Source organism: Diabrotica undecimpunctata, chromosome 9 (genome assembly GCF_040954645.1).
Source record: "Diabrotica undecimpunctata isolate CICGRU chromosome 9, icDiaUnde3, whole genome shotgun sequence".
Taxonomy (NCBI): domain Eukaryota; kingdom Metazoa; phylum Arthropoda; class Insecta; order Coleoptera; family Chrysomelidae; genus Diabrotica; species Diabrotica undecimpunctata.
In genome coordinates, this window is record NC_092811.1 from 77331749 (window position 1) to 77352437 (window position 20689).

General features: G+C 34.1%; 1 protein-coding gene across 2 annotated transcripts in view; it reads right to left on the reverse strand.

Annotated features, from left to right (window-relative positions):
* LOC140450161 (proton-coupled amino acid transporter-like protein acs) overlaps window positions 1-20689 on the reverse strand; it is a 153382-nt gene that overhangs the window by 124352 nt on the left and 8341 nt on the right. For both annotated transcript variants that reach the window (XR_011951978.1, XM_072543612.1), the window contains exon 4: window positions 6056-6177. Coding sequence is in view for 1 of the 2 variants with exons in the window: in XM_072543612.1 (XP_072399713.1) it covers window positions 6056-6177 (122 nt within the window). In the remaining variant the exon portion in view is untranslated. The remainder of the gene's footprint in view (window positions 1-6055; window positions 6178-20689) is intronic.

A 20689-nucleotide genomic window follows, 5' to 3' on the forward strand; every position in this document is an offset into this window, starting at 1 on the left:
TAATAGCAAAGAATATAGACGCGTCTATATTCTTTGGTAATAGTATAAACACACATCCTTGGTTTATTATGATTCCTATAATTTATAGGTTATATTTATATTGAATGTTGGTTAATGTCACTTATTCATGGTCACCAATTCTTGCCACTGTTTTACTCATGCGCAAAAATTCCACTACGTCCATTTATAAATTGACAAAATATTTACAGTCCGTTTCTTACGTCTCCAGTGCGTCTACGTCTACAGTACATCAAACTATAAATCCAGCTTCACTGTAATGTGGACGAAAGACTAAATTTTAATCGAACTCCGAAAACTTCAAATCAATTCCGTCGAAGGGCTTCGGTGACATGCGTTCGCCAGATGTGTACGTGCATTTAAAGGCTCGCATAAATCTAGTGTTTCTAATTGTGCTTGGTAAAAAGATATGTCACTAATGTTCATAAGTGTAGTTTCGATATTGTCAAGTATTTAATAAAGATTTCTTTGTCTATTTGCAATTTTTCGATAGTAGAGTTAAACGTTTTTGACTGAAGTGGTAACAGATATTTTTTTTTGTAAGAGTTTTTAATTTGAGCTTCACCAGTATTTATCTTATTTGTAAATGTATTAAAGTATTCGCTGCCTGAAGCGTCTAAATTTCCACTAATAGATTTCTATATTGTTCCAATACCATTGATTACACCGCGTTTTGCGAGTCTATTATAAGGTACTGTGTCGGAGATTAGTTCTTTATATTTTAAATTAATGAAATTTGAAATTTGTGTTAGCAGACTGACATGTGTTTGGATTCAAATGCAAGTTTTCTCTGTGCATCTGCGTTAATAAATTTTTCCATTAGGTTTTTTAAAAATTTGTCATTTTAGGATATTGCAGTTTTTATGGGAAACAATTCCTTGTAAACAAGTAAAGTCCATTGTCGTTATATATCCGTATGGTTCCATTTTCATGAAAAATTATTCCAATTGTGTTATTAGAAGTAAGATCAATTTGGGAATGGGCGATTAAAAAGAGTTAATCAAATATGAAAAGGAATATTATTCAAAATAAGGTTTTAGTCTGTCAAAATTTACTTTGGAAGTTTAGTCAGTTTTGGTGTTTAAGATAATTGCGAAATTTGTTGTTGCGAGTTCTTAAATTCCGAAAGGTCAATTAAAAACATTTGCTGATTTTGATCTAATTTGGGATTCTTTTACATAAACTTTGTCACTGATTTTAAAATCAGGTCGTTGTGCTGAAAAATTTTCGTCAAATCTTATTTTCACCTATTCTGTTTCTGTTCTGTCTTTCTGTCTTTGCTCTGGTTACTTTGTAAAAGTATTCCATACGATTATTTGGGTATACCGGGGCCATTTTCTCTCCTGTTGCCGACAAAAATGTAGCTTTGACTATTTTAAATAATTTTAAACTGTTTGTCCTTAGTGTTTTTTGATTGTATAGAGTTTATGGTGGTCGTCCTGCAGCATGTCCAAATACAAAATGGTATAAATGGTATAAAACCATGGGTCTTATTTTTCGTGTAGTTATAACATATTGTTGCATACGAGAGTATGGTGAAGGGATGCTATTTGGGGTTTTCGGCTTGATTTGCTCTCATCATTTCCGAGAGTTTAGCATGAAATCTTTATATAGATCTATTACATTTTGGATGATTAACACTAGACTTTGAGTATAGCATTGTCGAATTTTCGACCGCAGTCACAATGAATAATTTTTAGTGGTGTTCTATAATGCTAGAAAAACAGTAGGAGTGTATTAGCTACTGTCACTGCCTTTTTGTCGTTCAAAGGATAGGCTTGTTTCAATTTGGTTAATTCATCACGAATAATTAAAGCATAGTTTCTAGTGGAGTATTCAAAAATATCTATATTAACTCTTTTGAATGGTGTCTTTGGATTTTCTGTTATGACTAATGGTCCACTTAAGTTTTCTCTTCAAATCTTAACCTTCTGGCCAATTTTACATGCTTTTATAAATTTTTCGAAATTTTTTATTAGGTTATTAGGTTCTTAAAATTGTAATTTCCCTTGATTCTTCTGACAGTTTCGTTTATTTCTCGGTGTAAATTATTTTTGCCACAATGGTTATGATGTAGAATTTGAGTGATTTCGTCTTCGCTAACTGTTTTAATTATGTTTTGACAGATTCTTAATTTTAATTCTTTGTCAGCAAAAATATACAAAAATATCTCTAGAATAGGCAGTTCGAGTATTTATATAGTTGAATAAGTTGAGTGAGAATAAGTTGTTGATTCGTCAAGATGGTATTTATTTACGTAAAGTACGAGAAACAGATGTGATTTACTCGTTCGAGATCAAAAGGTAATGAATGATATAATAAACTATTTTCGGTTATTTACAGTTTTACTGGATACAATATTAGTTCTTGGGTAACTCTATTCTACATTTTCTTTAAATATATAATTTATTATTTTTTCGTGAAGTTCCTTAAGTTTATTGTGCCACAGAAAGGTAACAATATTTTTATTAGATTTATCTAGTAATTCCGTATTCGACGTTTTAATTTTAGAATGATCAAGTATCCATTTGGTTCTAAACAATTCGATAAACTTGTCAAGTTCTTCGGACATATTTTTTTTTCCTCTTTTCTTCATTATCGTCTTCTTCGTTTTCTTCTGTCTCCGTTTTGTCTATATTCGATGCATGTAACGATATTTTGGATTAAAAGTTTGCACAATTCTTGAAATGGTTAATCTTTATTCTTGAGAGAGTATTCGCATTTCTATTCATTTTTCCTGAGCGGTGTTCTATTTTATAATTATATTCTTTGATTTTTGGGCGCCAACGCGCTAAGCGGCTTTCGAGATCTTTTATCGACAAAAGCGATGTAAGTAGTCGATAATCGGGAATAAGAGTGAATTTACGACAAAAAAGATATGGTCAAAAGTATTTGACTGCCCATACAGAGCTAATAATCCTCTCTCTATAGTAGAGTATTTTGTTTCTGCACTGCATAGTGTTATATAGGTATATGCGGTTGGTAAATCCTTTTCTATAGGGCCCTGCGATAGAACGGCTCCAATTGCAAATGCACTAGCATCAGTAGTAAGTAAAAATGGTTCCTTAAAATTTGGATATGTAACAATAATTGGGTCTGACATTAAAATATTTTTGAGGTCGTTAAAGGATTTTTTGCATTCAGAATTTAAAATAAAAGGTACCTCTTTTTGAAGTAGTGTAAGAAGTTTCGAGATTTTGACAAAATTTGGAATGAATCTTTGGTAGTAACCGGCTTAACCTAAGAATGATTTTATTTTTTTTTTTGATTCTGGAAAGTTGTTTATACATGATATTTAGCAGAGTTTAGTCACTGCGAAAAACGATCAAAATCATTTCTAATAGTTTCTGTAAAATGATGATTTTTAAGGTTTAAAGTCAAATTCTTTGTGTCAATTTGAAAATATAAACAAATTATATTGCAGAAGTCATAGTCGAAACGTTGGTGAGCGGCGAAGAGGACAACTAGGATTAAAAAAAGAAGAGAAGCCACTATGACTCGGAATCCGAAACGGAGTCTAAAAGGATAAGGGAGATGGAGGAGGCCGAGAAGGCAAATGCTAAAAAAGTGGAAGAAATAGCTCGTGCAATATATAAGCTTAACAACATAATTATCGTGCAGCACGAACAGCATAACAAAAGGGTGGACAAGATGCAAAAGAAGATGCAGGAAATGCCAAGAATCATCAAAGCTCAAGATGAAAAAATAAACGCCTCACCAACAGGATTCTGTCCTTAATGGAGCAGATAACCGAAAAAAACAAAAAAAAATAAGGACAAGCAAAGAAAAAAAGTGACCGAAAATCCGGCGACAACGCGGATTTAAAGACTGAAGAAATCTCCAAAGAAAAACAGATATCTACCAAACAACAACCGCAACCGGCAGTAGAAATAGAGAGCAATGAAGCAGAGTGGAACGTCCATACAAATAATTCAAGGAGAAACAAAGCTCCGGCAAAGGAAAGTTCAAACACAAGTGCTCTTGAAAACAAACAAAATTAATTCAGGAAAGGAAGCAAAAAGTCATGCTTGAAAATATCAACCAAATCAGGACAAACAAAATGAGATCCAGATCCAAAAAAAACACACAATCGCAACAGCAGGAAGCACCAAAACAACAAGCAGCAAAAAGGTCAAAGCTGCCAACAATCATTCTTAAATCAGTGGAAAGGCATCCAACCATTTTGCAAAAGGTCGCCCACAGCGGTTTAGTTTTAAATAACAAATTTGCCAAATTAGGTAAATCTATTATCATACAGACAAGCAATAGGGAAAACTATCGAAAAATGGTAAAAACACCCGAAGAGTACAACAAAGAACAACCGATTTAATAGATTGCATATTCAATCGATGAAGTAAAAACAAAAAGGTTTGTTATAAGAAGACTGCATGACTTCACGGACCCCCAAAAAATAGCCGACGAACAACAATGGCACGACATCTACGACGCAAAAGTGATCAACATGATCTTAAAAGGCTCCAACAAAAGGAAACTTCCATTGTTCCTAGTAACACTCAAGGAGGACGAGGAACAGAAATTAAAAAGCATAAACAATTTATGCTACATGAAATTGCTATTTAAATTGAGGACGAATTCAAAAACAGAAAAGAAGTCATGCAGTGAATTATATTTATGCGCATCATTGATTGGATATCTATTTACTGTGCTACATGCAGTGCTACAACTGCCAGGGTTTCTACCCTGGTTCGAAATCCTGCTACTGTGGAGCAAGGTGTGTAAAGTGCAAAGATGAACATGTCAGCAATGAATGCACCAAAGATCGGTCTACCGATCCCAAATGCGCACCCACACATAGACGATGCAACAAACTAAAAGGAAAACTCCTCCACCAACAACAGAAGAAAGAAACACTAAACCCATACCGCAGATTAATAAAAATGGCCTCGCAGCCCCAACAACAACAACAAGCAGTAAATCGGCTACTCTTATAGCAAACTTTAATACGAAAATCCAAAACGGTGCGTCTATGTTATAAAAAATATCCTGTGTCATAACAGCAGTAGGTAGCTTCGTACAATGACAGGACACCAGATGGACGATCTTAAAATTGGGTCATGGAACTCAGGAGGACTGAGAACCTAAATAAATATTCTGGATGAGTTTATCAACAGACTTCAACTAGATGTCATAGCTTTACAAAAAACAAAATTAGCGGAAAGAGTGAAGAACAAATTTCCGAGCTATGACATTTACAGAAATGATCACAGGGCTTTGTCAGGAGGTACAGCCATTATGGTGAAAAAAAGGATAAAAAGCAACTAATTCCAACACCTGATGGGCTGGTCACTATGGAACTCATCATAGTCAAAATCACGACAGGAAACTATACGCTGAAAATCATTTCAGCGTATGTTAGACCGCAAGACCCCATTAGGACCTGAACATCATTTTAAATTTAGAAAAGTCCACTGTCATCATAGGTGACCTAAATGCAAGATCGACCAACTGACACAACCACGCAACGAATAGGAACGGCATGTGGCTATCTCGAAGAAAGAAACAACACCTACGCAATCGGACCAGTGGACACAACATGAGGAAAAGTCTGGGGATCAGATAGCTACTACTTCAATAGCGAAGTGAGACCGTTTTGATCTTCGGACATGTGAATGCCACTGTATAGTGGTATACTGTGTGTGTGTGTGTGTGTGTGTGTGTGTGTGTGTGTGTGTGTGTGTGTGTGTGTGTGTGTGTGTGTGTGTGTGTGCGTGTGCGTGTGCGTGTGCGTGTGCGTGCGCGTGTACGTGCGCGTGTATGTGAGCGTGTATGTGAGCGTGTGTGTGCGCGTGTGTGTGCGCGTGTGTATGCGCGTGTGTATGCGTGTGTGTGTGCGCGTGTGTGTGCGCGTGTGTGTGCGTGTGTGTGTGTGTGTGCCGACTATCCCAATCTAAATGTCAAATTTGTCAAATCAACTTTTCTATACATTAAATAATTATGTATATTTAACAATTATTGTTTCTAAAACAAGGGAAACGGCAAATTTTTGGTAATGAGAAATAAAATAATTATTACTTACCCTGCATAGGGGGCAAATCCATGAAACATTGTAGGACCCACTTCACAAGCATACTCCATAGATTCTGGATATGTTAAGAGTCCTACTCTCTTCTTTTTACATAATTCGTATTGAGATCTTACCTACAACATTTTTGAAATTGTTAATACTTATTTTAAACACTAGGAAAAAAACTTAAATACAGTCTGTCAAAAAACGTTTCTTTCAGTGCGTCACTAATTTTGACGTCATATAGAAATTTAAGAATGTCGAGAATTATTGCATGACATTTTAGTTAAATCTGACAGTTGCAGGATCGTAATCGGCTAAATGTGAAAAAATTATTTTTTTTAAACATGAAATAAAAACTTTAACAATTCAATTTTTTTTTAATTTACTTGTTTATTGCAAGGCATCAAGGCAAACATTCCTGTGATGAAGTCTTATTTGGATAGGTAATTTTCCGATAAGTTTCTGTGACAGCCGGATTTGGTGTGCAAATGAACGAGTGTTATGAAGTATAGTTAAAAAACCAATGTAAACAGTTTAGATAGTGAAGCAGTTGATTTTTGAGTTAATCTACCAGTTCCGGAATGCAGATGAAATGGTGTTAATGGAGTTAAAAAACAAGATACTGAATGTAAGTTTACCTCCTTTTTTATGAATAACAAAAATGAATATTATATTTTAAACAATTCTCAATCCGATTCAGAATCTAATTCATTAAATTCAGTGATTACAGGGGATATGTGACTGGTATCAATTATATCTTACATTTCAAGAAAATGTGGTGGGTCTAAAAAGAACCGTTTGAATACATATAAATATCTATAAGGGTAATAGTTTAAGATATTTCCTCAATATCATTCCTGAATTTACAATCTGATTTAGTATCTGATTCGTTAAAATCAATAATTATAGAAGATATGTGGCTCGCATCAATTTTTTTGGCTGTCTCCAGTATTCATTTATGATAACTTCTGCGTGTCTTACATATTCCTTCCATTTTTCTGGTGTAACCTTAAATTTAACCACAATTATTATCTACAAATTTTAGTACGCTTGAATTACCTGTTCTAATGCTTCTTTCCAAATACATAATACAGTATTTTCATTTACAGTACCTGCAGAACTTATTTTCGCATCATAATATATTTTAGAATCTGACCAAACATTCTCAATTGAGTTAAACTGGCAATGATATGGAGGCAATCTCAATACTCTATGACCATATTGAAGTGCAAGTACATCTAATCTGTAGAATAAAACAAATATATTCTTATTTATTAAATATCTCTTAACACACTCAATACTTGAAAACTTTATCTGGTAAATGATTTTTACCATCTCCAATAATTCAAGTTTCATCATGGTTGTTGAGACACGTATATGTCTCCCTTTTATCCATTCTACTAAATTTTCTTCATTCATCAAATCATGATAATTTCCAGTTTTTTTTTTCACTTTTAAAAATTAGACTGCAATCCTCTTTCTAACAGCATTAATGCTGCCATTTTGCCAACTGTTGCGGAATTCTTCCCTAGGTCTCATCCAAGAAAACTGGTTGTAACGGGTGTATCATGTTGATTTTTTTTGTATTTTTTTAAAAATTGTAATCTTTTTTTATGCCACATGTGATTGCTCCACTAAATATTTCCGATTTGATATATTGCAGTTTAACCATCTGAATTTCATATCTTTTAAAACCCTGCTCAGTGAACTACTAGAAATGGTAATTTTATTTATGTCCTTCAGTGTTTCTTGAAGGGTATGAAGGGTAACATGTTCGCCTAAAATGAACAAGAAAAAATGTAAAGACGCTAGTGATATTTCAGTAGGTTATGGCAAACTATATTTTGATATAAACCTTCACTACACATTATGTATACACAAGTTCTAATAACATGTTCATATTTATTGGTTAATAAAGGTCCTAGAGTATCACATACTGAAGTACTCATTGCCACAGAATAGCTCTAGCATCTGTTTGAATGCCTTTATTTGTCAATCGTTTTACTGTTGGTAACGAAACTCCTAACGCCTCGGCAACACACTAAAATGTATAGTATTTAAAATACTTTTAATATTTTTTAGAATAATTTAAAACTTACCTTATGAACGGCAGAAACTGGTAATAAAGTTGTTCCAGTCTCTTTTTCTAATTGAAAATAATTTAATAATTTTAATATTAGTCTTTGTTCTTTTTCAGTATATCTCGTCATATCTAAAATATTTTTATGGCAATTAATAGAACATTAAATTTTCACTGTAAAATGTCTGAAAGTACTAACCTGGAATGACAATTATTATTTTATCAGTTGACATTGTCAAAGTACTGTCACGGTCGAGACCCTCTGCGTCAAATTATATTTATGCGCATCATTGATTGGATATCAATTTACTGTATTCTAAACTCCCACCAATTATACTTCTATAAGTAGAATTTGCTTTAATATGCAAACACACGTGAACGATACATAATTCTCTAAGTTCTATGTATTATAATCACCGACTCACGTTTTTTTCTGTCACTTCTAGCATAATGCGTTAGAAAGAATTCGATCAGCTATGACGCACTGAAAGAAGGGTTTGGGATGGACTATAGTCACTTTTAATCCAACGATATAATTAGGATACTAATTATTCAATAATAAAAGTTTAGGATCTGGGTAGGTAACTGATTAAACATTATACACAAAAATCTTATCTAAATTACTTCTTTTAAATAATTTTAGACTGAAAAGGGAAAAAAAATAATTAGTAGATTATATATTTTCCTTTTTAGGTCTGAAGGCGACCTTTCCGGTATTGTTAAAATAAAACTTAAATATTTTTTTGTAACTCCACTAATCGTTCGAGGGGATGGGATTGAGTATGCACTTTTTGCCGCCTTGGTATCTTGACATTTTTTTTATATTTTTTGGTGCGTAGAATCGATTTTTCGAGAGTGCCAGGCAGGCTGAAAACCCGCCAGATAATTTGTTATTTACAATTTAATTGTTTAAATGATTGTATCTCCTAAACTATTTAGAGATATTTAATTTTACCAAAATGAAAATTGTTACTTTTTAAAAATGCACCAAATAGCGTTTGGTAAACTTAGATCCGATTGTGAGAACCGGAGCTATAACAAATTTCGTGAAAAACAGTAGCAAAATAGAAATTAGATGGGGCTTTTCCAAGTCTAATTCAGCTTTCGTACGTACCAGCAACTTTCAAGAACTCCCCATTCTTAAGGTAACTATATATGCTTAAAAAAAAACTTTGCAAAATTACGTTTATAAAAGATTAAATCTCTTATAAACATATTTGTTTATAAGAGATTTAAACAAAATAAATCTATAAACTTTGAAAATCTGGCTAATAGAAGTTATAGAACAACTTAAATCGAATAGTTTAAGATTTTGTAAATTTTTCTATGTTAATTTTTAATATGGAACTATGGATTATTTAATATGAAACTATTATGGATTATTTAATATGGAACTTTTAATAACGCGCTCCTACGCTGACGAGGATGGTCAGCTTGCGGCGAATGCGGGCGCGCGTAAACCGCTTGCCTAAATTAATTTTCGATATATCGGCAAAATATTTACATATAAAAATTTACTAAAGCATAAAATGTTCGTTTTGAATTGTTTTATAACTTCCATTAACTAAACTGACAACGTCTATGCCTCAGTTTTATTTAAAACTCTTAATTCACAACTTAACAAATTAATTCACCACTTTTTAACGAAAATTTTAACTATAAACCGCTATAACTTTTTTATTTGTAATGATTACTGAATACGCATCTCTGAATCTACATGTATTTTACGTACCTATGTATTGGTTTTTATTCGCTGTGAGTTTACCGTGCGTCTCTCCTTGTCAAAAATTAACATACAAACATTTACAAAGCTTAAAATATTCATTTTGAAATGTTCTATAACTTTCGTTAGCCAGATTTTCAGAGTTTATAGTTTAATTTTGTTATCTAAATCTCTTAAATCTCTTATAAACCAATTAGCTCGAAACTATTTAGTGAATTTTTTAATGTTTAATAGTTATAACTTTTTTCTTAATAAAGATAAAGTAATTTTGAAATTTTTATTAAAGCTGAAACAATTACCTTTAAAATGAGGAGTTTTTGAAAGTTACTGGCACGTACGAAAGCTGAATTAGACTTGGAACAGCCTCATCTAATGTCTATTTTGCTACTGTTTTCACGAAATTTGTTACAAGTCCGGTTGTAAAAGTGCATACTCAACACCCACCTGGCCCTAGGACCTAGAGTATAAGGGGACTGTATATCTTTTAGGCAATGTTTTAATGACGTAGTCATTTTAAATGGCGAATGGTCGCCATTGTGTATAATTATTTTAAACAGTATCATATGGAAAGTAATACTCCATTTAAAAGTTCACGTAATAAATTTTTTTCTTAAACATCAAATCAACTATCAGCAATCAGTTAGACATCAGTGGCGACTGTGTAAAAGAACCTATGTTTCTATTTTCTAATAATTTAGTAATAACTCTTATATAGAATCACACGTAAATTGTTTTTATGTGTTTTTGGAGCTATGGTTCCGAAGTTTTCAAAATCAATTTTGTGACCTGTATGAAGATGGTGTTGACCTAGAGCTGAAATTAAATCGAAATTGCGAACAGAAATTGAATATTCATAAATCCAGTTTTGGATTCTACGATTTGTTTGGCCTATATAACATCGGGGCAGTCTGCACTCGGAATTTCATAAACTCCGTGTTGTTCATTTGGAGTGTTATCTTTGATTAGTCGGATACGAGATGAAAGTTTTGTTGGGGGTAAATATTGTCTTTATTCCCCTTGATTTAAGAATATTGTCAATTTTGTCAGTGACACCTTTGATGTAAGGAAAAAAGATTTTGTATAATGGGGGTCTGAGTCTTTGGGTTGAGATTTAGTGGAAGATGGATGTCTGTGGATGCTCCTGTTATCGTTTTGGATGAGGGCTTGTTTTAAACTAGAGAGCTCAGCGGGTCTACTTGCATCAACACAAAGGCTTATGGAGACGCTTTGGTGTCTTTTGAAACTCATCTGAATGGTATATGGTATACATCTCAGTATCAAGTTTACGATGGAGGTGGAAATAGATTCATCCCCACCGTTTCTCTACGTTATCATAAAAAAAACCAATCCCAAGGTTTTCATCATTCTGTTTATTGAAAACCTACCCATAACAATCGTTACTTGCATGCCAAATTTTATCATTCACCTTCACAAATTAATTTAGTCATTAATAATATTGTCTTCAGACAAATATACCTTTGCGATGCAAGTAGACCCGCTGAGCTCTTTAGTTTAAAACAAGCCCTCATCCAAAACGATTACCGGGAAAATCACATCAATAGGAGCATCCACAGATATCAATTTTCCACTCAATCGCAACCTAAAGGTTCAGACCATCATACACAAGCTTTTCTTCATTACATCAAAGGTGCAACTAACAAAATGGACAAAATTCTTAAGTCAAGAGGAATAAAGACAATATTTACTTTCCAACAAAAATTTATATTTCTTGTCCGATCAATTAAAGACAACATTCCAAATTAAAAAATAACACGGAGTTAATGAAATTCCTTGTGCAGACTTTTCGCGATCTTAATTGGGGCAAACAAATCGTAGAATCTAAAATAGGATTTATAAACATTCCATTTCTGTTTACAAGTCCGATTCAATTTCAGCTCTAGGTCAACACCATCTTCATACAGGTCCCAACATTGATTTTGCCTATACCTGAACTATAGCCCCACCCACTTCTAAAAACCAAGAATTATTCAAGAAGTCATAGAAATTGCAAAAAGGCCATATTGTCTTAATAGAAAAAATGACGACATACGGTTACCTTCGACAAGGAGACCTCTCATAAAGAAAATATCGTCCGCTCCACCGGCAAATCAAAATCCTACTGTCTAAAATGTTCACGCTAATTCCCGCGTCAATCCTCACGCTAACCCCTCAAAGCGGTAGATATTGAGATTAACGCTAACAAATAGAGTTCCAAATGTCATTATATGAGTTAGACCAAGCTCTGGGTTAGGAAATGCCGAAAGGTCTTAATCTCGATGAAGGAAAAATCCGAATCTGCACCTCCACGTGGTATAAGGTGAGGACATCAATGTTGATGACTAGCGCAGATAGGGAAGAAGTTATTGCCTGTATAAGCGATCCCCTGCTTACCGACCAACGGCTTTAGGGAGATGAGTCAGTAGGTAGTAGGACAATATTTTGTCCTAGAGCTGAAAAATCGACTCTAAAGGCGGAAGAACCAATAAATTGGTCAACGGCAGAAGAATGCAGAAGTAAAGGGGAAACTACTACATTCAAGGTTCAACAAAACATCCCTAATTCATCATGGCAAATACGCAAAAAAGTCAAACCGTTACTGATCATGGAATTCGGAAACCAAGATCCGGCAGGGAAGAAAAAGATCATGTAAAAGACTAGGCCTCTCAGGTCGATAGCAAGCCTAATCCTCGTTTAGATAATAAAATTCCAGTCTTGTTCGATCATTCATAGAGAGAACACGTATATTTACAGGTGCTTATATAGTTATTAAGACCAGTTTTTTGTGACTATTAATAATAAACCAATTTCACTCCGGACAAATAAACCCAGTTTTTGTGTTTATTTAAGTGTTTATTATTGTTTTTGTTTGTGTGTATATAGTGGTTGTTTACAAAAATGGATGAAAACTCTCCCCCCGACAAAGGGGGGACCCAAAATATGGACCAAGTGGAAGAATGCCTACAAACCAAGAAACAGGAAAAAGGAATTAAGCTGTTTAATCTACAAAAAGGTTATCTCTATACGGATAAAGTATATGTATTCATTGAAAAAACAAATAAAGAAAATATTGGCAAACCGCATCCTATGAAGGTAGGTCATATTTTACATAAAAAATTAGCAATCAAAAATGTTCTTAGTATTGACAGAGTAGGGAAGAATAGGGCAAGAGTACAAGTTAAAAGCCCCAAAGATGCAAATAATTTAGTAAAAAATGAAAATTTAAAAGAGAAACAATTAAAAGCATATATTCCAAATAATTTGCTTCAGCGAAAAGGCATAATAAGAGACTTAGATACTGCTTTTAATGACCAATATCTTTTTGATAATATAATATCCAATATAATAGTAACGAAAGTCACTCGACTCAAAAGGAAAATTGACTTCAATGGAGAAAAAGTATATGTCCCCAGACAAATGGTATTACTTACTTTTGAAGAAAACATTTTACCCAGATATGTATACATAAACAGTGTTGCCTGTTCCGTAGAACCCTATGTGCATATAGTTATACAATGCTTCAAATGCTTGCAACATGGACATATATTTCGTAATGGCAACAGTACAAAAACCAGATGTATTAACTGCGGACAAGAGAAAAACGATGATCATTTACTGTAGAGACCCACAAGACAGTTATTGTATACACTGTAAAAATTATGAGCATAAATCCATTTCCAAACAATGTACAAAATTTAAAGAACGGAACGAAACTAAAAGACATATGGCCGAAAAAAATTTAACTTTCTTAGAACTAAAAAACTCTTACACATCTGCTGTTAGTACGAGGAATAGTTTTGAAGTATTAGGTATGCTAAATTATGAAAGCTTTCTGAAAGAAGGAAAGCCCAATCTCCCTTACCTGAAGCTATGTTTCCTTTTGAATTTGGTCCAAAAATACCTCTTCCCTCAAATATTTTACACAGTGCCGATCCTGATCTTAATACAGATGAATTTATAAACATATTTTTTAATGTTTTTAAAAGTGTACTCGAAGAGTTTGATTCTTTCGATTTAGAAAAGTTAGATAAAGCATACATTTATGATAAAATTAACAATTTCAATAAATTTAGGTAATGGCTAATAAAATAAAAAAAAAATAAAAATTTTACAATGGAATGTGCAATCGGCTGTAGTCAATAAACTGAGTTTACTTAAATGTTTAAATGAAAATATAATTGATATTGCCTTAATTTCAGAGACATGGTTTAAGCCAGATAAACAATATAATTTCAAGGGTTATAATATTATTCGTAAAGATAAAAATGATTGTTATGCATTTATACTGCCCACCTGATATACGAACAACAACTGCCGATTGGGACGCAATTCTTAACTGTACCAAGTCAAATAGTATATTTGGAGGTGATTTCAATGCGCATCATTCAACATGGGGATCATACAAAAGTAACACCAAAGGTACGCAAATTATAACCCCTTCAGATAATACGGAGTTAGTACTTTTAAACACCGGATCACCTACAAGGTTCACAAATAATGGGAATAATTCAGTCGTGGATTTAACTTTTGCAACTCCAGATATAGCAATTAATTGTACATATAATTGTACGTGTAATTGTACATATGTCTCTATAACAACCAAGTAAAGATCCAGCCCTCAACTTCTGAATATTACCGAAACATAACCAAAGCACTCAATGAGAAAAAAACACATTATTACACCTACCAAACAAAGGAAGAAAGAACATTCCGAGTTGTGCTTTGTAATATGCATCAGACAGCAGATAAAGACGCTTTAGTACATGAGCTAGGATTAATGGGACACGAAGTAACCAACATAGCTAATATATATAAGAATGGATCCAAAATAGCGCTTCCGCTCTTTTATATAGAATTAAAAACTAAGCCAAATAATAAAGACATATATGATGTGAGAGCACTCCTGAACATGATTGTGTCCTTCGAACCACCATATCCCAAACGTCAGGTTCCCCAATGTACCAAATGTCAACGCTACGGTCACACACAAAAATTCTGCCATATGCCTCCAAGATGCGTAAAGTGTGCAAGTAATCATCTTACTTTACACTGTCCACGAAAAGAACGCAGCAATAACGTAAAATGTGTACTTTGTATGGGAAACCATCCGGCCAACTATAAGGGCTGCAGCGTATACAAACAAATACAAAAAGAAAAATTCCCCCACCTCAGAAAAAATCAAGAGACCCACAGATCAGACACCCATGAAACCAATAGTCAAAGAGTAACCCCTGGTGTTTCTTACGCTCAAAAAACTTCAGGGAATAGTCAAGCGGATGAAATCACAAATCAACAAACTAATGTCGGCTCAAACCATTCAACGAAAATTGCCAACCTTGAAAACCTGATGACAAAACTAGTAGAGAGAATGGACACTATGCTTAATCTTCTTATGACTATGATTTCCAAAATGCACTAATGCAACACAGACTTAAAATAGCCGTCTGGAACTCAAATGGCCTAACGAACCACATCCAAGAAATAAAAATTTTCCTCGACGAGAAGAAAATTGATGTTATGCTTGTATCAGAAGCTCATCTAACAGACAAAAACTATATCAAAATTCCAAAATACATTGTCCACTACACAAAACATCCAAATGACAAGGCACACGGTGGCACAGCTATTATTATCAAATCTAATATAAAACACCATGAGTTAAGTAAGCTCAGTGAAAAGTACCTGCAATCAACTAGCATTGTCATCGAAGACTGGCTAGGCAACCTTACCTTATCTGCGGTCTACTGTCCTCCTGGTCAACCAATCAACGAAAACAACTTTAGCACCTATTTCAGTTCTCTTGGACACAAATTCATAGCAGGAGGTGACTTTCACTGTAAACATCATCACTGGGGCTCTAGGGTAATTACAACAAGGAGTAGACAACTGCTGATGTCAATAACAGGAAACAACCTACAACACATATCTACAGGAGAATCAACTTATTGGCCTACAGATCCAAATAAAACACCAGATCTCTTAGACTTCTGTGTGATTAAAGGTATCTCTCTTAACTATTTAGCAATAGAATCATGCTGGGAACTCTCTTCAGATCATTCTTCCATTCTAATTGACCTAGACTCCAAAATCATACTCAGAAATAAGCCTCCAGTCCTAACCAATAATCAAACAAATTGAAAAATATTCCGAAGCGCACTAGCAGAACAAATACCAACGAACTTGCCACTTAAAACAGAATTACAAATTGAAAATGCGGTACAACAACTTACTACCTCCATACAAAAGGCAGGTTGGATTTCTACTCCTGAACAAACAACATGGAAGGAAAGCATAAACTGTTCGCAAAGTGCAAAAAACCTGATCGATGAGAAAAGAAAACTTAGGAAAAAGTGGACAAACACACACGCTCCTATTGACAAACAAAATTTAAACAGAATTACCAGAAAACTTAAAAATCTATTAAAAGAAGAGAAAACCAGGGGGATCCAAACTTACTTAGAAAATTTGACTCCATCCAAAGACACCAATTATTCTCTATGGAAGGCGACGAGAAAGGTAAAAGGTCCACAAGACGCCATAACTCCTCTAAAAAATGTCAAAGGTAAATGGGCAAGAACAGACACAGAAAAATCTGAGACATTCGCTGAACATCTTTCTACAGTATTTAGTCCATTTAACAGAGTAGTGCCATTAGAACAAGAACAACCATTTAATCCTTTTCTTAAGGCTCCATATCAAATGGATCTACCAATCACCAAGTTTAATATTAAAGAAGTAAAACAGATAATAAAGAATGAGATACAACCCAATAAGGCTCCGGATTCGACCTCATAATGGGTAGATCCTCCAGGAACTAACCAATGACTGTTACAGAATAATCACTATGATCTTCAATGCTATGCTTAGTCTGCATTACTTCCCTCTGCAATGGAGGGTCTTCGAAAAACTTCTACTATGAAAAATCAAACCAATATTGGACGAAAAGTGTCTCATACCTGACCATCAATTCGGTTTTCGTAACCAACATGGAACAATAGAACAAGTTCACAGACTATACACAACAATAAGAAGTAGTCTCGAGAACAAGCAATATTGTACTGCAGCCTTTTTAGACGCCTCTCAACCTTTTGACAAGGTGTGGCATACAGGACTTCTGTACAAATTAAAGAAAAATTTACCTTACCCTTACTTTAAACTGCTTCAATCATACCTTACAGAAAGGAGATATCTGGTAAAATATAGTGAAGCCTATACAAAACTCTACCCCATCCTATCTGGTGTACCTCAGGGTAGTGTGCTCGGACCGATTCTGTACCTGATATATACGGCTGACTTGCCAATAAGCAATAACCTAACGCTTGCAACATTCGCAGATGATACTGCTTTCTTGGCCTCTCATAGCAACCCAATAATAGCATCAGAGAGACTGCAACTACATCTGAACAAAACAAATGAATGGCTTAAACTCTGGAGAATTAGAGTAAACCCCTCAAAATCTACACAAATTACATTCACTCTAAGAAGAGGTACATGTCCACAAGTTAACCTCAATGGACATCCTTTGCCCCAAAAGCATGACGTAAAATACTTAGGTATTCACCTTGACAAACGTCTAACTTGGACCAAACATATATGGACGAAAAGGCTTCAATTGGGAATTTTATACTGAAAACTTTACTGGATGTTGGGAAAAAACTCTCACCTATCGATTGACAATAAGCTGCTGATATACAATACAATAATAAAACCCATTTGGACATATGGCTCACAGCTCTGGGGTTCAGCTAGCAAATCTAATATTATGATAATACAAAGATTCCAATCCAAAACTCTGAGAACAATCGCTAATGCACCTTGGTATATCTGAAGAGGACAAAAAAACTTCTGAACAATATCAAAACAGGTTGCGGGTGCATCCTAATACCCTGGCACACAATCTTCTCAACAACCAACAAGCGAAGAGATTGAAGCGACATGACCCCTTGGACCTACCTCACCTATCCTGACAGAGCCTACAGCAGTGGGAGCTACGCCTTCAACAGCACCCAGCCATTGTGATCAGTGCCGCTTTTAGTGCTCGCGTGTCAGTGTATGTGCGCATCCTACCGGTAAAAAGCCAATTTGTGTCGTGATGATTTGGTCACTGGACCTTACATCTCTCTATCATGTAAAGACAAAAAATTTTACTTATTGTTTTCACTGCAAAACAGATTGTAAAAATCTTAAATGTTAATAAAAAAAAAATTAATTGTACATGGGAAACTTTACCTGATGTACTGGGTTCAGACCATTTTCCAATTATTATAGAAATTAACAAAGGCATGGAAAGTAAAGACATCATAATACATCCAAAAACAAGATGGAATTTGAATAAAGCAGATTGGACTCTATAACAAGAAGTTGCGAATAACTATTTCTCACAACACATTAAAAATAGCAATAATGCGGAACATAATTATAGCTTATTAATTGAAGGGATAAATAAGACAGCCAATGTCTCTATACCCATTTACCAACCCTTTAAACCGAACAAAAAAACTCTTCTTCCACCATCCATCATGGTGGGATCAAAGCTGCGTAGATGCTATTAAAAAAATAAAACAAATGCTCAACACGTATAAGCAACAAAGCACCATGGACAATTATGCGAAACAAAAAAGTTTTTAAAATCTAAAGCTAAACTACATTGGAAGCTCTGGTGCAAAAACTTAAATAGAAATACACCATTGACAAACCTATGGACTCAGGCCAGAATAGGATCTTATGGTATATTACACCAGCTAATGCTTTGGACGATACTTCACACATTTTCTCAAAACAAAGACAAAATAACACCAACCATAAAATTTTTATTCAACCAACTAGCTTACCAGAATTAAAATATATCATAAAAAACCAGAAAGAATACATCACCTGAATATGATGATATTAGATATCCTATGATATTCCAATTACCAAACAATGCCAAGATGCTTCTAATCAAAATTCTAACTGATATCTGGATCAATGGGGAAAGTATAGAAGAATGGAAAAAGGCTATTGTAATACCAATACACAAACCAAACAAAGACCCCCACCTATGTGACTCATATAGACCTATTTCTCTTATGCCCCGTATACTCAAGGTTTTCGAAAGAATAATTAAAAACCGATTGGAATGGTGGTTAAATACAACCGGCGCTCTGCCAACTACACAATATGGTTTTAAAAAAGGTTTTGGCATCATAGATGCGGTGACACACGTAGTTACAGACATACAAATGGGCTTAACTGAAAACGAGTATAATGGAACGATGTTTCTAGATGTTAAAGGTGCCTACGATAATGTCAACTGGTTCATCTTACGGGAAAAAATGATGCAATTACAAATCCCTCAAGAAGTTGCAAACACGATATGCAAATTATATATAAATAGGCAAGTAGGGCTCAGAGGACATTATAGGTGCCCAGTAAAATACCAAACTGCAAATTTAGGTTTACCACAAGGATCAGTCCTTGCACCATTACTTTTTAATATATATACTACTAATTTACACACCTCCATATCTAAAGGAACTATTATACAATATGCCGATGATTTTGTTGTTTATACACCTAGCAAACATTTCGACGAATGCATTAATCGTTTGAATTTAAGCACGAAACTAGTTTTAAGATCCATAAGTGATTTAGGGCTTCAAATCTCCGCAGAAAAATCCAAAGTTATAATCTTCACCAGGCATAACATGAAACCGATCCAGAAAATTACAATAGATGGTATAAAACTTTCGGTGGATACCAATGTCAAATACTTAGGAATCACATTAGACAGAAAATTAACCTGGAAACTTCATATTGAACAAATAGAGACAAAATGCAATAAAGGGCTAAACTTCTTAAAATCCATTGTGCGAACTTGGTGGGGTGCAGAACCTCAAACAGCTCTAATTTTCTATAAAGCTTACATAAGATCAATAATTGATTATGGTTGTACACTTTATGGAACAGCCAATAAAACAAATCTACGTAAGCTGGATATTAAACAGTTGAACCTTAAGAGCTGAAGCAATCGAACCTCCATTAGAACTGAGGAGAAGATCATTTTTAGCTGAAAAAATGATTATTAAGTCGCTAAAGAAAAACTCCCCATTCATTAGCAGCATATATAAATTAAACGAATACGACCTAACTAAGCCTTTTTGGATTCATAAACACTCTCCTCCTATTTGTGATGGATTAAGAAACGTGACCTTAAAACCACAAAGGTAGAGGCCGACTACTTTGATCACTTTGTTTTATCTGATGTGAATATACCCCTTTATTCGGAGTTAGCATCATTTAATAGTATAGTCATAAATCAAATTTTTGAGGAACATCCAAACTACGTCACTATATACACTCATGGATCAAAAAACACCGATGGTACAGGTTGCGCTTTCGTAATACCTAAACGTATACAAAAAAATATAAGTTAAACAAAAACGCATCTATTTTCACAGCTGAGGCAATAGCAATTCTAAAAGCACTAGAATATGTTCATCAGGAAGAGGATCAGAATGCTATAATCTTTTACGATTCACTTTCCGTTCTTAAAATTTTAAAATCAAACTCAAACACAACTAATGACATTATTTTTAGCATCCAAGCAATACTCAAATATTTACAAGATCAAAATAAATATATAAAATTCTTCTGGGTCAAAGCACACGCAGGAATAACAACAATGAAATTGCAGATCAAATTGTATGTACCCTAAAGCCAAAAAAAAATTCACGTCTAAGAATACACAAATGTAGACCAATAAGACTTGTAACATGGAATGTAAGAAGCTTGTACCAGCCAGGAAAATAAGACAATTTAATACAAGAAATGACCAGAATGGAAATAAATATACTGGGCATAG